The 22002-nt window shown below is 41.3% G+C and overlaps 1 protein-coding gene across 1 annotated transcript in view; it reads left to right on the forward strand.

The window, feature by feature from the left end:
- COL4A1 (collagen type IV alpha 1 chain) overlaps positions 1-22002 on the forward strand; it is a 136895-nt gene that overhangs the window by 48293 nt on the left and 66600 nt on the right. The window contains exon 2 of the mRNA XM_079779587.1: positions 10132-10194. Within this exon, the coding sequence (XP_079635713.1) occupies positions 10132-10194 (63 nt within the window). The remainder of the gene's footprint in view (positions 1-10131; positions 10195-22002) is intronic.

Here is a 22002-nt window from a genome sequence, read left to right on the forward strand (position 1 = left end):
AATGAACTTGTTGAAGGTTTTAGTTGTGGCCCTGCTGGAGGAGGTCACATAGACATATCTCAGAGGGTCTTTGATCTTCTGTCGAATGCAGATCAGCATTGCCACCCTGCCTTTCGGAGTATTCGTTACTCCACAGAGTTTATTACGTGAAATTTCATTCCATGAAATGTGTTTACATTTTTAAATTGAGTTTTCAAACTTGGTTTTAAAGATTAAAGCAAGTAATGTTATCCTTGGTGGGGAAGGGTAGTGTGTGTCTGATGTTTCCCAAAAATGATTCCTCTGAGTTTGAAGAGCTGTACTGCAGCATTTTAGAATCTGTCATTTATAAAGAGGCAGATCCTTCCACTTATTTTTGAAAAGTGTCTTTACAAATGAGTCTGGTATTTGAGACGGAGTACAGGTATGAAAATTACACTTTAGCTTCATTCTGACTGGCTGGGATTGGCCTAAACTTGCATATTTTCCTGAAACATGTCCCATATCTGACAAGAAAGGTGAACAGCTACGATTGCTATCGTAACAGGATAGTGTATAGTCTCTGTGCAATGCAAGTAGCAGCAAATTAACCAATATTATAATGTACTTGTTTGATGCATAGTGCATGATTAGATTCTATCCAATAAGAAAGAATATCCGTTTTACTCTCCTTGGTACTGAAAATATTGTATATCTTCCCCATCTTGGAGCATGGTGTCTAGCTGTGTTAGAGTGGCATACAAACCCTTCATCATATGGCTGAAATCTGCGTTTTCCTCTGCACCAGTATATGTTCCTGTGGTTCAATCCTCTGGAGATTTCTTAGTATTTCTCAATCCTCTGTACCTCCCATCTCCATATTGGTTCACACTGCTTCCTCCCTCTGAGATGCCTATGTTTGCCATCCCAGGCTCTGACATCTCTCCCAGAGTTCAGCGTTGTGTGCACCTGCCACCTCTATGAAGTATATGAAGTGTCTGGCCAGTCTCTGACATGGTGTGGTTACTAAACAAATGTTCATTCTCTTCTTCCATCTTTATCCCTTTCTCTCAGTGTATTATCCTAGACCAAAATAATTTTTTCTTCTTCAGCACCTGGTATTTTTATAGCAGCAGTAATAATCATCCTCCCAAGTTATTCAGTTTTATAGATATTTTTCTCCTCCTAGACTAGAATGTGCCTGCAGGAAGAGACCATGTCTTATTCATGGCCCCTCCCATCACCTAGGACAGTACATGAACATCAAGCAAGTTTATGTTCAGGTCAATAGCTCTAGTTGGACATTACACGAGGGAGGAGGTTGAAATGATTGGCTGAAATGAAGTTTGGGGATTGTCTGCTGGATCAACAATATTTCTTGCATAAGGATGTACATTATTTCTTGCATCCATGAATATAATCATGAGTTAAGTAAAGTTTGAAGAATATGAAACACATAGCGTGACATTGGAATAAAAATCTTCACATAACTCAAAAACAGTTTAATTAAACCAGTGGTAACAAGATTACCACTTTTTTTTTTTTCTGAAACAATATTTTAAATCAGTACTTTCTTCCAAGATTAGCAACATCACCAACCTCCCCTGTTACTTCCCTTTGAAAAATGTTTTTGGCTTTGTCCTGGCTACTGGCAGTATCCCTTTTGTGCCCACCATCTGTTCCACACGCCAGGTGTTGTGCGCTCTTGGTCTATGCTTTATCTCACCTTTGCCTCTTATAGTAATGCCTCCCCCCCATGCCTACCTTCTCTCACTACTCCAATAGGATCTGTGTCCCTTGGACAGGGCCTAAGACTCCCTCCTCGGTGTGTCTGTGGGACAGCTCACCTCTCTTGTGGGTGCATTGTTATTCTAATTTCTCACTTCCTCATCCCACTCGGTACCATGTTCATCTCTGCATTCTCTGCAATAGGGGAGCCTATGCCAGATGCAGAATATATATTAAAATCCTATCATTCTCTTGGTCAAATTGGGCACTGAGACTAAGTGTAAGTGGATGGATGGCCCAGTCCGACCTGGGATAGCTTCTATTCCTGCTGATGTACCCTGTGAGAGCTGGACTTGGGATTGAAATAAAGGTGGATATCTGAGTGGCAGTGGCCAAACTCGAGTGGGGAAGGAGCAAAGACCGGTTTGTATTTTGAAGCCATAGAGAGAGGAAAGATGAGAAGTAAAAATAACTAGTAGAGCTCCGTGTACTCTAACCCAAAAGAGGAGTTGCACATTTTTCCAGAGTTGGAGGAAATAGTCCAACTTTTTTTTTTTTTTTTCATGCCTGGCTGGGTAAAATTTGCTGTTCTTCAGAGTGGCTGGAAAATGTTTATTTGTGGTTCTCGTTAAAGCATCTTTGATGGGATGAGTCAGTGTGGAAGGTGGGGGCACTGGAGGGAAGGAAGGAAAGGTGAAGACTGTACGGGGGGAAAGGGAGAGCTGGTGAGAAAAGAGGTCAGGGAACCTGGAGAGAATAGCTAAGGTGAGAAATTTACTGATGAAATATTTCTCCTCTGAAACTAGGTAAGTTGAGTTTCACCTAGGGCCAAAAAAATCTCTACATCCACTCCTTTGCCCTGGACAGTCGCTTGCTCTGGGAGAATTTTCCAGGGAGCGTAGGAGGACCCCTGGGCTGGCAACTTGCCCAGATCAACTCCTCTGCATTTGTACACCAGGTCAGTGAGTCAGCAACCACCAGGAGAGCCCCCGTGACTCCCCCAGTTCAAATCTCCAGGCAGTGTTTCTACCCGTGGGTCTCAGTGGACACACTCAGCCCACCAACTCGTTTCACACACGGCCAACGGAATTGTGGTCACATGGCAACTACTTATAGTCACATCTGTTTGCAGCTGGACTAGACCAGTGACCTGGAGGTGAAATGCTGGGCCTCATTGTCATTTCCTACAGCCTAGCCTGTTCCTAGGCAGGGACATTTAATGTCCACCCCCACTGAATGGAGGAAAGGGAAGAAAATAAATGAAAGCGAGTCAACAAAATAGGTCCGATGGGGGAAAGCAAGAACAGAATTGCAATCACATGTTGATGGTCAGAGGAGCCAAGCAAACACCCTCATTTCATCAACGCATGTTGTTTGCTGGGAGCCCTGCGCAGGCCCTGCAGAGTCAGTCTCTAATGAGAAACAGTCCAGCATGCATTTCACATGCACAACCCTTAGTCACACTATGAGAGAGAGAGAGATGTCGCTCATCAGAAGTTCAGTTTGTTTCTCCAATGTTTCATGTGAACTTGTGTTGTTGTTTTTTTGCCAAGAATGTATCAACACTCGTAGTTGTTTTCAAATTAGGGCAGAAATGAGTTTAAAAAGTAGTAAGGATGTTCTGTTTTCATGTTTTCCACGATTGGATGAAACGGAAAGGTTATTTAATTTAATTAAATTCTCCTTTCTGTTGAATTAATGATGAAGAATTATTTTCACATCTTTTGAATCACATCTATCTTACATTTCCCACAACAAAATGAAGATAATGTAATAATGAACCAGCACATGGACTCTTAAGCACCCTTCAATCTGCAATGCCAAGCCTATTTTTGGAAGTTTAAAAATGTGCAAATGTAAGCTCTTTAAGAAATAGTTATTTGTACTTCAACACTTAGCCATTCTTTTGCTTTCGATTTTTAAAAATAATTTAAAAATTCTATGCACACTTTTTGGGAGATACATCTTATTAAGGAAATACACAGCTCAATGCATCTAGCGCAAAGGGAGCTCCACCCATGAAACAGAAGCCAGATCGTGAGCCAGAATGTTTCCAGAAGCCAAGAAACCCCTTGGGTCTCCTCCCATCACTAATAGCCCCCAAGAGTCACCACTATCCAACTTCGTTTTGTTTAGTTTTGAAATTTATGTCACCATAAATGGAATCACCCAGTGTGTTCTTTTGCGCCTGGCTGCAGTTTGCTCGGTATTACGTCGGTGAGATCCATCCATGTTGTCGCCAGGGTATGCACAGTGTGTAGACGGCTCCAGTGTGTGAATGCATACCAGTGTGCATTAATCCAGTCAACTGTTTCAAATTGGGGCTGCTGTGTATAGTGCTGCTATGAACACTCTCGAGTATGCCTTTTTTTAAATAATTGAAGTACAACAAAAAGAACAGAATTGTAAGTTCACAGCTCCATGGTTTTACAGTTGAAACCACCCACCCATGTAATGACCACCCTGATGAAGCACAGAATGTTTCCAGAAACCTCCCTCGTACCCGTTAGTCAACTTCACCAAAGTCACCACTCTTCTGACTTCTTTCACCAAAGGTAGTTTCAGTTGTCCTTGGACTGACTACAGTGGGCCATATGGTGTGCTCTTCTGCTGAAAAAGTTCTAAGATTTTTTTTCAGGGCAATCCTCTCGGGGTGGGAATGCATGAAGGTGTAGCGAGTCATTTTCCAGAACCTCATGGTAGTAAACAAAATTTAAAAAAAAAATGACCAAAAATAGCATATGCTAGTTAAATCACAATCAAGGTGGAAGTTAGGAAATAAATACTTAAATCCTCTACATATACTCTATATTTTTATGATATTTTCTTATCCAAAAAGAGTATTGCCTGTTTTTTGTTTGTTTGTTTGTTTTTGATGGTCATCTTTTATATACCACACCAACATGTTTTGGTAATGAAATATAATTTAAAATGATAGAATTGAAAAGCTCAAACTCCAGCAGCATGTGATAAGGACAAACATAGTTTAAGTAAGATAGTTTTAGTAATCAAAACACGTAAGTATGTCTTTTGAAGCACGCCAGCAGGCGTCACTGTGGGGCATCCACCAGGAGTGGAATTGCTGGGAAAGCCGTGTGTGAGTGGTGAGCTGCCAGTTTTCCAGAGTGGTCAGCCCTCTTGAAAATCCCCCCAGGTGGGTCTGAAAGTTTCACTTTGGTTTCTGCACACTTTTAATTTCTGCTCAAGTAGCCCTAATAAATATTTCTTTGTCTCCATATATTTCTTTAGTTGGATAGATACTTATTCAAAAAGATTCCCTGAAGAAGTGCTACCACCAGAGAGAAAATTGGGGCAGTAATATCACCACAAAACTATTTTGACATTTTGCACAGCATCTGGAATGTGCAAAGGAATTTGAAAGATAAGCTGTTTAAACTTGGCAGATCTCCACATGTCCCTATTTGGTGGGATATGAAACACATAAAAATTGTTAAACGCTGTGATTTAAAGACCTATCTCCCATCAGAAGCAGGAAAAAAATACCAGAAAACTCAGGATTTCACTCTGCTTCATTCATTCCTCTAGTAGATGTGTCACAGATAACAAATTGGCATGGTAGTGCCCCCCTCCTCTTTTTCACTCACACACACACACACACACACACACACACACACACACACACATCAGTTGGTGTCCCTTAGTTAAGTAAAAAGGTACACTCCAAACAGAATTGGCCAACCTTCCTTTTCCTGCATCTGCACCACGTGGAACTCACTTTAATGTTGAGAAGAACTCCCTGTTGGTCTGTACATCAGAGAAAGACCGGAAATAGGCTTCGTTTCAAATTAAAGTCGTTGACCTCCATCATTTCCCTTCCTTCTTTGGCACGAATGCTCTATATCGTAAATCTTTAGGAATTTTTAGAACTTAACATACTTTATCGGATTAATGCTGATGGTTTGACTCTCTGAAAATCTTTAATTGGGGCATGAAAGAAAGTTTGAATAATACAAATTGCCTTATCATACCCTGAGAAGTATACAGAAACTCATACATAATTTAAAAGTTATTTACTTTAAGGGTTATTTTGTTGTACCTTTCGCAGTCTTTTCGGATTGTATTATTTGTTTGTGTTTCAAGTTGGTCCCTGCTATTGAAGAGGTGTGTGCGCATGTGTATCTGACAGAGGTCACTGAGAATGATGCTTTTTTTATTTTCTGTTTCAAATACAACTAATTGAGTTCAGCTTCCATCTGGAGGTCATTTATTCTACTCTCATGGTAAATTATTGGCTGGTTTTCGATACGTTTTTCTACAGTTTTAAGGGTATGAATGACAATGTTTTCCCAAGCGCTTTCTAGGGTTCTCTTTTCCACATTGGTCTGGGTGACCCATGTATCTTTTGGCCATCAGTGGTCTACTTCAAGCATGCCTCGTTTATTTGGCCCGTGTTAGCCTTTGAGTTTGACATGCTTGGTCTACTTCTATAAGAGAGACTGAGACTAACAACACTTTGACCTTTGGGATCTTCAGCCACATTCCTCATGACCGATTTTGTCTGCCATGACAATTTGGGTTAAGCAATGGGAAGAAAGCACAGGCATTGCTGTAGGGACTTGGAGCTAATTTACTTGACATTAGCACTCCAATGAAGGGAAAGGCAGAAAGAAAGAGTGTGTGTACTTCACAAAATGTACAAGTTCTTCCCATTCTAGAATCTGAAACAGATGAGATGGGAACTAGTTGATGGGGCCCGATATATTTCAGATGTTGGGAAAAATGAGCAGCCTCGTAATTCCCTCAGATGTGCAGCCAGTAGGGAGCTGTTGAGTCTGTGAGACTGCGTATATCTTTTAATATTGCTGAGAGGTCCAGATGCAAAATGTAATTCCTCAGGAAGTCAAGAAATTTATGACATAGCCTTTAACATGTAGGTCACCAAAGAAATTGTGAATCTGAGTAACACATATAGTTTATTTGCCCTTTCAATATAGTCATTCTAGTAATTCACCTGGAAGATTAAAATTTGCGTTACTCAAAGGCTTCTATTTTAATTAACTATTTCAAAATCATGCATGACACCTGATTAAAAGGGGAAGCTTAGAGTGTCATTTGTATTCTTTTTAGCAGTGTGTTCTTGAATCACAAAATACCTATCTGTGCTAAGGTGATAGCCAGCATGGGCCATGATGTGACAGCGATTATAAAGGACCAGAACAGTGATATTTCAAGATAGAGTTTATTTAGCAAAGTAAATGTGCAGTTTAAGATTTTCGTTTGCTTTCGAAAAATTAGGTTTTGTTTTGTTAGTTTTTTACATAGGTATTTACATACTAGGCCACCCAGAATGTAAAGCAAACATCCTGGTCTAAAAAAACGCCCTTTGATCTGAAAAGTTGACCATAATCTAAATGTTTTTAGAATTATTGATTCTTTGGAATTGCCTTCTAGGGCCTGAATTGGTACTAAAATTTCCCAAATGAATAAAGCAGATAAGGAGCCATGAATGTCTTTGGTCTGAGAATTGAGAAAATCTTTCTTGATATAAGCTGATGGGGGCAGATGAGGGTACTTTATTTCTATAATAGAGCCTATAAAAAAGGCTGTAGTCTTTTATTTATTTTTAAATTTTTATTTATTGATTGACTTGAGAGAGAAAGAGAGAGAGAAGGGTGGGGGCGGGGAGGGGAGAGAGAGAGAAACATCGATTTGTTGTTCCACTTATGTATGCATTCACTGGTTGCTTCTTGTATGTGCCCTGATTGGAGATCAAATCTGCAACCTTGACATATCTGGACAACGCTCTAACAAGCTGAGCTACCCTACCAGGGCAGTCCTTTATTTTTCGCTTTAGATTTTCCCCAATGTTTGTCATGACCTGAAGTGCTGTCCAAAGCAAAACTGATTATTTGTTACCCTCAGACTGGGTATGTTTCTGTAGCAAAGGCTCATGAAGCAACTTGACCTCAACATCCACAATTGTGCCCCTGTAACCTCTTATCTGGGGTCCCCTGTCATTAAGGCATTACTGATAGCTTAAGGGAACAGTTCCAGGAAATTTATTTTTATAACTTCCCTCAAATTAAATTAAGATAAGCCTCTGAGATTTTATCAACAGAGAAAAACCCAGAATTAGTAGAGAAAAACCCAGAATTACCAGATAGTCCTTTTCGGCTTAAGCCATTGGATTCCCTAATTGGAAGTTTTGAAGAACTGTTATTGAACTCTGAGTAGAAAAGCCCACACTGCTTCAGGCTGTAGATGGGTTTCTGCCAGCTGAGTCTGCGTGGTAGGTAGACAGTTCCTCTGCGGACTATACAAATAAATGAGCCTTCACCTGGTTGCTATTTCCTTCCTGTACCTGTAGGAGTGGAATGGAGTTTAGCTGAGTTTAAAGAGCAGAGGTGTTTCTGAACCTGGCTCAGAAGCAGGAAAGTTGTGGGGAATGAGGTAGTAAGAGAGGGGAGGCCAACATGGAGCCTGTGACTTGAAGCTGCCTCACCTGTTGGGCTTTCCTGGTTTAAGGACTCACCTAGGCGCTCTGGGCAGCTCCAGGGACCCATGCACCCATGAGAACCTCCACTCTTCTCTGTCTAGTCTGGGAATCTGGGATGGTCTCACAATCATGGCTGAGTTCCCTTTTTGTAGTTTTCCCCCAGTGATACTATGCAGTAATACCCTGTGAGTTGACATGCCAGTCTATGGTTGTTATTTAAGGTTGATTAAATGTACACCACCTCCACCACCACCAACAAAATGACAGTAATCGGGAACCTACTACTCTATTTCATCAATTCTGAGATGCCCATTCATTGGTGTTTTAACAATTCTAAAATTGGGTAGATCTAATAATTGATGTGCCATTGTTCAGTCAGTGGTGTTCTTTACTTCTTAATGTCAGTTTTACAACCGGTGTAGTCTCAGAAAGAGGGTCTGGTCCGGCCCCCAAAGTGCTCATGGGGTGCTGGGGAGACATACGCGTAAAGGGCTATAAGGAACATGATAAATGTCGCAGTAGAGGCATGTAGTCAACCTTTTATGGGAACCCACGTAGCGAGTAGTCAGTGCTCATCTGGGTATTGGACAAGAGATGGGGATGTTGAGGGAGGCACACCTTTTGAGTCTCTCAGCACTTGTATTTGTGCATTTTGGAGGAAGCTTCCGGAGCACAGGTTTAAGATTTCAGCCTCCTGTGTTTGGTCACCAAAACCCAGAATGTGAAGCAAACTGCAAACGAACATGGATTGATTAAAAAATTGCCCAAAATGTGAGCCAGGGAAAGAAACAGAACCATAATCTCAGGAGTCTGGATTGCTGTCAATTGTCCCCATTTCCAAAATATAAAATTAAGAACAGCTTACTGTCTTGGAGGGACTTGTTTAGGTTTCACGAATAAAATAAATATCTTCAGATGCAGTTGTTTTATGCAGATCTTCATGGCAATGGAGCCTAGATGAGTATATTGTTTTAAAAAAAACACCTGATCACAGTATGATTAACAGTATGGTTTTCTTTTCAAGAAACTTATCACCTGAAACAAAATTCAGCTACACATTTTATCTCAGACTTACAGGCTCCTTAAAATTATTTTTGTCATACCCTCTTATATTCTGTCCACAATACCTCGGCCTGTTTTGGTTTAAAATCTGGGTTCTTCTATGGAAATTGCAACTCTATGTAGGTACCGTCATATGTTTACCTTTTATTGTGTTGGAAGTTTTACATAATGGAAGTTGGGTTCTAATTTCAGCCTCATTCTTGCATGTTATATTAAGCCTCCTAATTCAGTTTTTACATCTGTAGAATGGGGGTGATAGCTGTCTGTAGCACTTGAACACATTAGTTCCCTTCTTCTCTAGCTTTTATTACATGCTTGAATTCTTTTCTGTGCAGTTTTAACATTGATTTACATGCTAGAAATGAACTACAAGGGACATTTTGTTGTTGAATGTTCTTTAGTTGAATATTCAAGCTTTAATTGGGTTTTAAATCAGTTCTTTAGGGTTTGGGATTAAAAATGAGCCCCAAATGTCGTTTTGCATGCCTGTATTTCCCTGGAAATGAGAGGGACGAAGCACGGACTCAGCCCTCCTAAGCCACCGTCCCTGGTCTCACATCTTAAACTCGTAAATCAGAAGTGTGACATTTTCATTGCCTTGTATCCTATCAACATAATCTCTTAGAAAGTCCACTTCAAAAATGTAAGTGACAGTCTTCACTTTTTGGACTAAGTTATGTTTTGATGTGTCCTACTCCACGATTGCTCTTCTATCTATTAGGTCAAGAGAGATGAACCATTGGACAAATACGTGACAGCCCCATTAGGGCAAATCTAGATGTCACATACTTTAAGACTGTGCTCATAATAACGGGGTAGGACTTTCCCCATTAATAGGTGAAGATGCCAAAATCATTTCATTTCAGATGTGGACCTCAATTTGCAAGAGTTCTTCTATTTAAAGACTTTTTTTCTCTTCCTTCCAGGGTGGTGGATGTGCTGGCTCCGGCTGTGGGAAATGTGACTGCCAGGGAGTGAAGGGACAAAAGGTAAGTAGCCAAAACTTAAGTAACTACAGTTCCTTTTGAATTGCCATCAGTGTGGAATGTATTAGCAACTACTTTTAAGCCACCAAATAATCATCATTTCATGTTAAAGCCTTATTACTATTTTAATAATTTCCCCAGAGCAATACAAATGAAACAAAATCAGGTTTAACATTATTGCTCCGAATCTTAATAGTTATTCTCCAAAGATTGTACTAATTAGTGGCAATTAATGTAGGAAAAGGGATTTGGTTCATTTTCCTCTTTTGATTCTAGAGGGAACAAGTGTATTGGAAGAAAGTCTGTCACGTCAACAGTATTCTTTGGAATTAATGTATAAGAGCTAAACTTAGCCTTTTTCTGAAAAAAGAAGAAAGTTTTATTGAACCTGTGGGCTTTCTATTCAAATTAGTATTTAAAAATTTTTTTTAAATCATTTTTATTTTTCAATTACAGTTGAAATACAATATTATATTAGTTTCAGGTGTACACCCCAGTGATTAGACATTATAAAACTTACTAAGTGATCATCCCGGAAATCTCATACCCATCTGACACCATACATAGTTGTTAGAATATTACTGACTATATTCCCTATGCTGTGCTTATACCCCCATGACTACGCTATAACTATCAGTTTCTACCTCTAAATCCCTTACCTTTTTCACCCATCTCCCCTGTTCCCCTCCCATCTTGTAACCATCAAAATATTCTCTATATCTGTGAGTCTGTTTCTGTTCTGCTTGTTTGTTTATTTTGATTTCTAGATTTTAATTCATACTTGTCTAGATTCATTTACAAAAAAACAGTAAATATTTATTGTTTCCCAAATGTAAAATGAAAATATTTTTTTCTAAGCAAGCACTTCTCCTCCCTCTCATTTAAGCACCAGGGATCATTTTCTTTGAAAGGCAAGTCATATCTGTGCTTTTCAGACATGAGAGAAGTTGCCTATCTGGTTTTTACCCAGGGATAGTGCAGCATCCTAAACCTGTCTGGGAGTCACCATGGAAACCAGGCCTGGCAGTGGGAAAACATGGCCAATAAACCAGTCCGCCTCCCATGTGGGAGCACTCAGCGGTGGGGGTCGTGTGGAAGGGAGTGAGCCCCAGTGGACCACTGCCTGCTTTCGGGGAGTTGAAGGTGTCAGCCAGGCTAGCACGAGCGTTTTTCTCTCACTCGTGGCCTGCTGAAGGTGTATGGGATCCCAGACTCTCACTTTTGAAATTCAGCGAATTCTGTTTTGCAGAAAATGGTGGTATTTCTTTTTAACTACTTGCTGAAATGCCAACATTATTCTTTAAAAAAATATGCTGACAGTTGTTGACACTACTATTACCTGGATAGTTTTTGAATAAATGGAGGATATGGAAACATTTTTATGTCTTTCATCATCAACTTTATCACCTCTAATTCATCTTCAGGGGCTGTGCATTCTCTTCTGGGGGAGTTTTTCTAGCTGGGTCCAGTGTGCATTCTCAAGAGGTATTTTAAAGTAGAGGCAAGTATGTTCATACCATAATGATCCCCCACCCCCTTTTTAAAAAATGGTCTAGCTTGAATTACACACAAGCACACAGAACTAACAAAAAATCCTTAAAAGTATGAAAAGTAGAACTTCCAGATGTCAACAATAGGAAATGAAAGCCTAGATCAGCTCTACGTTTTTCTTGCAAGTAAAGCTTCAGGGTTTGGAGAGGGGTCGGCAGAGATAGCATTTCTCTCTCTTGAAAGGCACAGGGTCCATTCCACCGACTTCTGGATTTCCACTCCAGTCTAGGAGCTGCATGGCTCTGGTGGTTTTCAGACTTCCTATTCTGTCCATACCTTTTCTAGCCAGATTTATTTTAATTTTTACCAAAAACCCACCCATTGATATATAACAGAGTAGATTTATCCACGTATAGCTTTCAACATATTTTCAGCTGACTTTTTCATAACTTGATGACAGCTAGTCGGGGACTTGGCCCACTTCAGTTCAGAGTTGTCCCAACATTTTTAGAGAAGACAGGGTCACATCTGAATCATAGACAGCACCTGGCACCCAACCTCACAAGAAAAGGGTCTTGAAACATCCCCCCCCCCTCCAAAACCGAGCCTTGATGAAACCCTTGCTGTAGCCTCTCCTTTCCTCTGGCCCAGGTCCGTGTGAATTGGGATATGGAGACATGCAGCGGGCCCTGCTTTCATGTGGGCTTGCAAAGATCAAGGGCAGGAGAGTGTCGAGGGAGAAGACGTGCCCTTCGATGGTGATACTTTCTTGTGAGGAGGGCTCAGGTCAGCCTGCTGCTGCAACTGCCTAAGCTTTGAAATTGGGGAACCACAGAGCTCCTGTTGGGACTGGATAGAAGATATAGACTTCTGGCCCTAACCGGTTTGGCTCAGTGGATAGAGCATCGGCCTGCGGACTCAAGGGTCCCAGGTTCGATTCGGTCAAGGGCATGTACCTGGTTTCGGGCACATAACCAGTAGGGAGTGTGCTCCAGGAGGCAGCTGATCCATATTTCTCTCATCGATGTTTCTAACTCTCTATCCCTCTCCCTTCCAATCTGTAAAAAAATCAATGAAATATATTTAAAAAAAAAAAAGATGTAGACTTCTATACTTCCTAGAAAGTCAATCAGACATCCAATATCTTGGGCCGACTGGATCTTTCCTGGCCTGACCTTGTTCCCTCAACAGTCTCTCTCATTGCCCATTTTCAAATTTTTTCCTGTTATTATTAAATAAAGACTATTTAACTTCAGGGGAAGCTATAAATTAATTCAGTCAAAGACTAGTTATTGAATGGATTCAGAAGGCCTCTTGAAATCTAGGGGCATAGCTAACTGGTTTAGAATTATATCCTTTTAACAAAATCAGAGATCTATCTTTTGTCCTCTTGAGCATAAAGATTTCAGGTCCCGTGGTTCACATAACATGAGCAAGGAAGCGGCCCTTCCTCCCACGGAAAGAGGAAATTTTAAACTTCCACTAATTGTCTTGGAAGTGATGTTAAAATAATTAGTTTAATGATGTGATACACCTAGAGCTTGACTGAGCTTTCAGATCTGGTTCCATTTCTCTCTTCCCAAGGTCAGACAACAAAGAAATTTGTTCTTGGCTGGCTGGTCAGTGAGAGAAGTTGGTCTTTTGCAACTGCCACCAGCTCCAACCCATTCTCAAAGCAAGTCCTAGACATGTTAATTGGGTAGAAATGCAAAAGGAATAAAGGGTTTAGAATCACAATTTAAATCTAGTGGTTCAAGTTGCAGATGTACTTTTGAGCTACTAACAAATGTCTTTAATTCTCATGGAAGTTTTCTTGCTGTTCTCAAATATCCACAAATTAAATGAATTTTGACTTGTATTAAAAAATAGGATAATAGGAGTCATATAACCCCAAGAGAAGTAAAGTTACTTAAGTGGGACAGAGTGTTACTGCCTTAGAAATTTGGAAATCATTGTTTCTGAGACATGTCTTTTCCACATCTCCTTGAAAAACACTTTGATACATTGGCTGTTTAGAATTCACCAGTGGAAATTGGAATATCTCCAGTACAAATTGCCAAATCTCTTTTGGCTAAGTCCTGCTTTCCATGGAGATGTGATTAATTGACAGAATGACTTATATCCTCTAGAGAGCTAAGTAAACGTTAATGTGGCAGATCCTTGGTCAATTTATAATCTCATAGTCATCAGTATAATACCAGGTATCTTATTCTGAGTTCAACAGTTAGATTCATGAGTCTTTCACTGGATTTTAGCGTCTTTGCTGAACTGTTTATTTTCCTACTTCCCTGGCTGGCCACTCATCTCTTCAGATGTTTTCTCTTAGGTAATTAATTTGGGTTTGTACACAATGGCTTTGTGTTCTTCCTGAGGCCTCAGCAGTGTAGGAATGTTATCTACTTAAACTGATTAGGGTTTTGAATGCTTGTCTACTCAGAAATAGCCAAAAGTTTAAGCTCCTCTTTTGCTTGATAACCTGATTTTCTCAATTGTTTGAGATGATTGGAAAGGCTACATTTTCCCAGTAGTTACTGCTAAATATTTGGAAATGAACTATTTATATTTTGCTAAAATAGAGTTTGCATAAGAAGTCTTTCAAGTATTTTAACCATGGGAGTCCATGTTTGTATAAAGCTGTCATTATATTCTTTGACCCTGGAGTGTCCAAAAAAAAAAAAAAGGAACTTCAGGTTAAACTAGAGGCAGGACATTTGCACATGAAATCAATAACAAGAGTGAATTATCAAGTTCTAGGAGAAATGAAAGAGCAAACAAATGCTGCAGTTGTTCTGAGAAGGGATTGATCCCTGTCACCTAGGTTCTAGGTCCTAGAACCATAAATAAAGGGACAGCTTCTTAGACAAGTAGGATCCAGGCAAATTCTGTGTTCACTAATTCCCCAGACTTGCTTGGATATAGAATAGAGTCACCTCTCACACATATGCATAAAGACACATGCTGAACTGAACTACACTAATCAGAGAAAGCAACTCTGTGGACAGTTGATAGATGCTACCATAGAAAAAGTTTGATAGTTCCTGACTCTTGAAAGGGACATTCCCAAGCCACATAGTCTTGGAAGCACAGAGTCTTAATTAACCAAAATTATAGTGATTCTAACGAATGGTGGGAACTGCGTGGGTATCTGATATCTTCTCAGAATACTTTAACCTGCTGATACCCAGATCCTTGCCAACAACGTGGGAAAGAAGCACATTATTTTGTTATTACTAATGAGATGGTTTATAAATCGCAGTCCCTCTCCACACGCCGGGTCTGCACAGCAGTAATATAGTCATCAGAGAGTATAGTCCCAGATAGTATTCAAGGCAGAGAACTTCAAAAATGGAATTTCTGTCTTTTTGCCTAAAATGTGTACCTTATCTGATTTGAAAGGGCTGGAGAAATCTAGCCAATCTGGAAGTAATTCTGTTTCTGGCTCTGGAGAGCTAGAAAAAAGTTAATGTTGCTTTAGCACAAAGTTTGTGCAGGATACTCTTCTCTCTTATTATGGTAATTGATTTGTAGCTTTACCAGCTATTTAGCTCCTATATACATTGACAGAGTCAACAGATATTCGACATCATTCCTACATATACACCTGTCTGTCTGTGTGTTAACATTAAATTATAGCCCCTGCTTATAAACAACAGATTTTGGCCAGGAGAGAAAAATCCTGGCTTTGGAGTGTCAGAGCAAGAAAGAGTAGGGGACTGATGTATTTTGGACTTCTAGCTAGGGCCAGGCATGGTACTGAATGCTTTTTATGCTTATTATGTTAATACCCATTTTACTAGTCCAGGGTTTCTCAGCTTTGACACTGTTACACTTTGGATAGAAAAATGTTTCTGTTGTGGGCAGTGCCCTGTGCACTGCAGGATGTTTAGCAGCATCCCTGGCCTCTACCCACCAGATGCCAGGAGCACTCTCCCTCCCCCATCGCAAATATCTCTAGATGTGGCCGGTGCCTCCTGGGAGCTGGGGAGAGCAGGGAGTAAAGTCAGCCTGGATCAAAAGCCGCTGCACTAGCCCAATCTCCTATAGCAAATGAGATGTGAGTAATGGGATTTAAGTCCTATCGTAGCTCTAATCAATTTCCATACTTCAAGATAAGAAGATCCAGATCTGAGAGAATCAACATGATGAACTTGTCGTTCAGAGTATCCTCGAGTCTTGAGCAAGCTCCTGCTGCTCTAAAACGGAATCTATGGTGTATATGCTGATCCCCTGCCCACCTGCCAAGGCACGCAGACCTTCCGAAGCCTTTCTCTGAACGGGTAGTGATGGAGGGTGGCTGGAGGACCACAAAGAAATGACCCTGTTCCTCTGGGACCATGGGAAGAACTCCCAGTTCCTGTTCTAGGGGAGTATCCACTAGGGCCTCCACCCGGTTAAACAAATATCCACAGGGAGCCACCTTGTCTTTAATATGAAGCAGGTCAGAGGTCATCTGCCAAGTCTGAGCCCCATCTCCACCTGAGGGAGGTCAGGGGAAGCCCAGCCCAGAACAACCAGCTTTTATTGCATGCCATTCAGGGCATGTTTATTCTGTACAGCATTCAGAACAAAACCCTGAGTGGAGGGCATGCGGAAGTGAGGATTTCTTAGGCTTGCTTCAAGAGATGCAAGAGCACGTACATAGTGAGGATCGGCCCCTCCACTCCCTTCCTTCAGGAAATCCTGGAATATACTCTATCCTGTAGGGAATTTCTCACTCTGGTTACAAGGCAGTAACCTTTGTTACTTAAGGGGCATGCTTCCTTGATTTCCCAGGAGTAGCTATACAGTTGATCCATTCTGGACATAGTCAAAGATTATATCATTAACAGGAATAGTGCTTTTGTGTGTTATACTTTATTTATCAAGTAGTTATTCTCTTTTCATTTCAAATTATTCTTAGTATCTGTGTATTATAGATTAGGGTCCTCAAGGGTTATTAAAGAACAAGATTATCTTTCTATTATTTTTTATCAGGATACTGAAAAAATTTCCCCATACATTAAATTATATTAACCATTGTTCTGAATGTTACAGGTGTCATATTTCTTCCTGAATATTTAATTTTTTTTTCCTGAAAGTAAATATTTTTGTGTAGGCTCTTTGAAACTTTGGCTCAATGAACTGATTTGGACTAATAATGAATTACTACTAAGAACAATAATTTATGTATAAAGCACTTACTCTGTGAGAGGCACTGTAGTACATTAAAATTAGTGAAAATTTCAAAACCTAGTCTATTTCAAAAGAAATCCCATTTCCTTACTTCCAAGAAGTGAAATATATTAAGTAAAAATGTAGTAAAAGCTGCTACTTAGTATAAAATATCAGGAGGCTTATTTAATAAAATTAAGATTTGTTTAATTAGCGCATCAAATGTATTTGAAATTACTTATAATATTTGTGAGACTGATTGGATATCTTTATTTTTATGTATTTTGAGCACTCACGAAAGTCAGATGGGTCTAGTTCAGCCCTTCCCAAGCTGTGATCCTCAGACCACTTTGGGATTGTTAGTAGATGTTTCTTTTGGGACAGAATATGAAAGAGCGTTCCAAGGACAAATAAGTTTGGGCAACACTGAGTGATGGTTAAGTGGATGTTTGTTGCTTCCACTCTAGGACCTTTGAGAAGCTTCTGAACCTCCTGGGGTACAGTTCCCCCAACTTAGTTGATCACAGATACCACTTGTTTCCCAAATCAGGAACAGCTTTCAGGAAAAGAATGTTTTGTTGAGTAAAAGCCTTGATTCCAGTGTGTGTCCCAGTATCTGGTAGCTGAGGGTATTTCATCAAGTCATTCTGATCAAGTTAACCTATAAAAAAAGGGAAATGACCTTTGATCTCAAAGTTTCTAATGTTGCCCATCGGATCAAGTGAAAGGTATTGTACGTAAAAGAACTTAGGAAATTTAAAATATCATCTGTGTGTACCTGTCATTTTAGCAGTAGTTGAATTGAAAAGTTGTGATAAATATGAGGAAAGAGTTTGCTTGCTGGTCCAGTCCTGGACGGATGCCTAGACGTAAAGACATAGGCACAGACGGGCTGACTCTCAATTCACAGAGAAAGACTAGGAGACCAGGGAAATGGGCTTGGTCCACTTGGGACAGAGGCCCTCCTGGGACCTGAGTTAAAGGGATGTTAGGATGTTTTGAGAATCACAGCACCACTGTTAGGAAGAGTGTTTGTAGCTTTTGGAAGCTTTTGGTGGAGGGAAAATGAAATGTACTCACTTGGGAGGTCTGTCTGGAAACATCATCCAATTTCTAGTCAACGTGATTTTATCTTCCATTTCCAGAATCATTATCCCTTAACTTATAAGGGAAACCACCTCTCCTTTTATTCGCTTCCCTAACATCCCAAATACCTCTGCAGGCTTCTGTTGTTATCTCCTTTTCCTGACATACATATAGTTACAAGGGTTGTCCAAACGCCTCTCCTCCCCCAGCCAACTGTTCTTGTTCTAGATATTATTTAAAAGGGAACCTTTCAGAAACATCACTGACTTTCTGCCTTATCATGGATGTAAGCACTCCCGAGTGTCTACTTAAACCACTTTGGGGGCCACTGGTGCTCACCACAGGACCCGGGGGCATGTGAGCTGGTTATTTGAGTTAATCCATGTTTTTTTTGTGGTGTCTTGTAATGCCAAGATATTTTCCAGATGTCTCCTATTTCCTATTTCCACATATTGGACATGAATCACCATCTGGCAGAGTCTCGTCATGAGAATCAATATGGGTTTCCACATTCACCTACTTTTGTCTTTTTGGTAGTTCTCTGAAAACAAAGAATTTAAAAATCTGTGCCTGAATTCAAGGACAAAATATCAACATCATACCTGGGCAGCCACTAGACATGTATTTATGCAAAGTGGGTTTATCTTGCTATGCACATAAGGCTCACCATTGGATGTCACCGAAATACACACTCTCCCACACCACAGGGCAACAGTGAGCTGTACTTCTCCCAGTTTCCATCTCATCTTCTTATTTCTCTCCACCACACAAAACCTGCTCCTCTGCCATGTGCTTCTGAGACCCGTTAAACCTAGGATAGATTACAATGATAAAAATCTACATTTTTTTCTATTTGCAACTATATTTGGAACGTACCTCCTCAAGAACAGCTTTAAAAATAGTGAGTTGATTTTTTCCCCCCATGTTTAGAAGGAGGGGTAGAAAAATTAAATGTCTTGGATGGAATATTGTGTCCTGTGACTTTTCAAGCCCAGAACACCTCACATGAGTGCACGCTGTCGTCAGTAATGCTGGGCCCAGACAGTCCTTGTCTTGACTATTCACAGGAAAAAAATTATTTTTTCTAAATACGATCCTAAAACATTGGCTGGCAGGAATAGAAGGAGCCAAATGAGCCTGCATGTTTTACTTCAAGATGGAAGACTTAAAACCAACCCTGACCAATGAAACCTGGGCCGTTGGCTCTCCCTCCTGTGTGTTGGTGCCACATCATGAGCTTTCAGAATTGGTTTCCAGACGGCACGTAATGATGGTGATAATGATGTAGTGTGGGCGTGGAGAGCTGCACCCGTAAAAATGGTATTGCCAGAACCCGCATGCTTGTGAAGTGGTTCAGCACAATGTGCAATTAAACAAAGGAAGAATTAGTCAGAGGTAAGGAGCAAACCAGATGCCTGGGGAAGTGGTGCCCCTTTGTTTTCTTTCCCCTTTGGCAAACCCATTAGATGTGTTAAAGGTATACCCAACACCCGTCCATGAGGTTTAGCCTGCCTCCATTGCTGAACCACGGAGTTTCATGAAGGTCTAATGCTTATCTGGCCCCAAATTAGTTGACTCTGGATTTCTTCACATGAAAATCCAACATGAGGAGCTAATAACGGTTCTTGGCTAATCTCTACAATGCTGTCATTCCCGGTGTAAAGTCCTTCAATGGGAGTTCTCCTTTATCAGTGTGAGGTTGTGCCATCCAGAATGCTTCCAGGCCGACCTACAGAAGTGAAAGATGCGTTTGGTAATGAATGAGAGCTGAATCTCTTATACCTGTCTGGTTAGATCCCAGGATTTGTCTAAGTAATTTTTTTATGGATGCCTCATTGTTAACATGTGAGGGCCATATGTTAGTCAACTGATTCTAGGTACGAAATCCCAGGCTTTCAGTTGATGTGGGTTCTGAGGTCTCAACATCTGGCTAAATGCTTGGTTTTTGAAATGGTTTTCCCTAGAAGACTGGTAAAGGAATTAAATGTATTTGTAATAGATCCAGTGAGCGGATTATGTCCACCATCTCACTCCATCCCATTCTTCCTTTTGGATTTAGGCAGCGGTTAGCTAGACAAGTAGACAACCCCATGGCAGAAGGAAACATTAAACCAGGAACAGCATCAGTAAACCCCCATTTGAGCACTGAGCCCCGAGGGATAAAAAGAAGGCAGTGTTGTGAGAGTGAGCCCCGTAGGGGATCAGAGTTGAGCTGGGGTTGTGGGTCAGGGACCTAAAATGTAGCACACTAAGGGCACGTGAGTTAGGCCCCCCAATTCTGTTTCCCTAATTTTCATCATGTTTGCCCTGATTGAGGATTGGAAACTGCCATGGACGATTCTGCCCCTTTGCCCCAAACTTATCTTCTCACTTCTACACAAGAGACCCCAAATCATTAAAGGGCATATTTTCATGAAAGTGAAGTTGGTTGGCAAAAAGCAGAAGGTGTGTCTTTCTGAGCCCTCGGGAATTGCTGTTTTTCTTAAGCCGGGCCTCTTCTCTCCCATCTTATCAGAATTTCATGGTCGAGGCTTAGAAAAGTCTTGTTCTTAGACTGCCGGCCCTGGTGGCCAGGGAATTGTATATTTTATTCTGCATCAGAAGTGGCACCTTTTCTCCTGGTCCATGGCACTTTGTAAACATTGCTGTGGCTACCCTCCTGCCCTGGCTGAGGTGGGCGGTGAGTTTCCGGTTCCACCTCTCCCCATAAGGAGCTGGAGGACCAGAGCTTTGGTGTCTCAGCTACGCAGAGGCACTTGGTGAAGAGCAAGCATCACCTTGACGAACTCTAGACCACACAGGCGGTGACCCTGCCGTCTCAGAAGGGCCCAGTGGGGGCATCCTAGCCTCCTGGGCGCTGCTGCATCCTGTCTGGATGTGAGACACACAGTTCTTTGCATGAGATGGTGACCTGACAGCTCATTGAATGCCTAGCCTGCCAGGGCAGAAGTAATCTATGGCTGGGGCAAACGTCCAGCAAAGGCTAATAATAGCATTCTGAAATATGACTGGGGAGTCATAAAGTAGGGCAATGTTTTTCTTTTTTTATGGACATTCGATTGCTGGTCTCTGCTGAGAACCCGGTCCTTAAGCCCTTGTGGGTCCAGGGCCAGGAGGACATGAGCTGAAGCCAGATTTCAGGGTGGATGCCCCCACTGTCTCTCAGGGCGGTCTGGCTTCCGCAGGGTATTCTGATGATCTGACAGTCAACACCCTAAGTGTTGACCCAGCTGGGGGGACATCACTCTTGGCTGCACGATCCATGCTGCACCCCTTTTTCTTTTAAAAAATTCGGCTCTTTATCCTTCTCCCACTGCAAATTCCTAATCCTTCCCCATTAGTTATCTGGCTTGCCTTCCTCTCTGCTCACCTGCACAGGTAAACCTATTTTACTTTCCGATGCCTCATGGCACATCTCTTGTGACACACATTCTTTGTCTCTCACTTGCATGCCTGCAGACTCATGCACATAGGCATGCACCCACATGCACACACGTGCACACACTTTTTTTCCTGGACCCTCCCACACCTCTTACTCTGCTGTCTGGTGGGACCACTCCCTGCCCTCTGGCTTCAAGCTTTTTTTTCTTTTCTTTTTTGGACCAGCAGTTTTGGAGGTAGCTGCTGTGGGACTTGGGCAGGGAGAATGGGAGGACCAAGTGGAGAGGGTAGAATCAGAGCCAGCAGCCACTTGAAGGTGAGGAGTTCTCGTGACTTTTACAGAGGCAGCGGTCTGGGTGGGGGAGGGAACAGAGAGCTTGGGAGCTTATGTGAGGATGGAATTTATTTTGTACTGCTTCTTGGGGCGTAGGACACGCCTTAACAGACTTATCTTCTAAAGATGAAGTTGCATGACAGTTGCGATTATTCGTGTCCTTCTGACTGGGTGTCTGTTTCTCAATCTGGGAAAGAATCTAGACATTCCAATTTCAAGTTGAAGGCCTGCATCAGGAATGACTTAGAATTCCGAACTAAATGCCTGCTATCCTCTGATTTCAGGTCTTCCTGTAAATGCAAGGGGGTACTTCAGTGCTGTGCTTTGCCGACCTTTCTAGAGTAAAATGTTATTTTTCCAAGAGGAGC

This window comes from Cnephaeus nilssonii, assembly GCF_951640355.1.
Source record: "Cnephaeus nilssonii genome assembly, chromosome: 8".
In the NCBI taxonomy this organism is placed as follows: Eukaryota; Metazoa; Chordata; class Mammalia; order Chiroptera; family Vespertilionidae; genus Cnephaeus; species Cnephaeus nilssonii.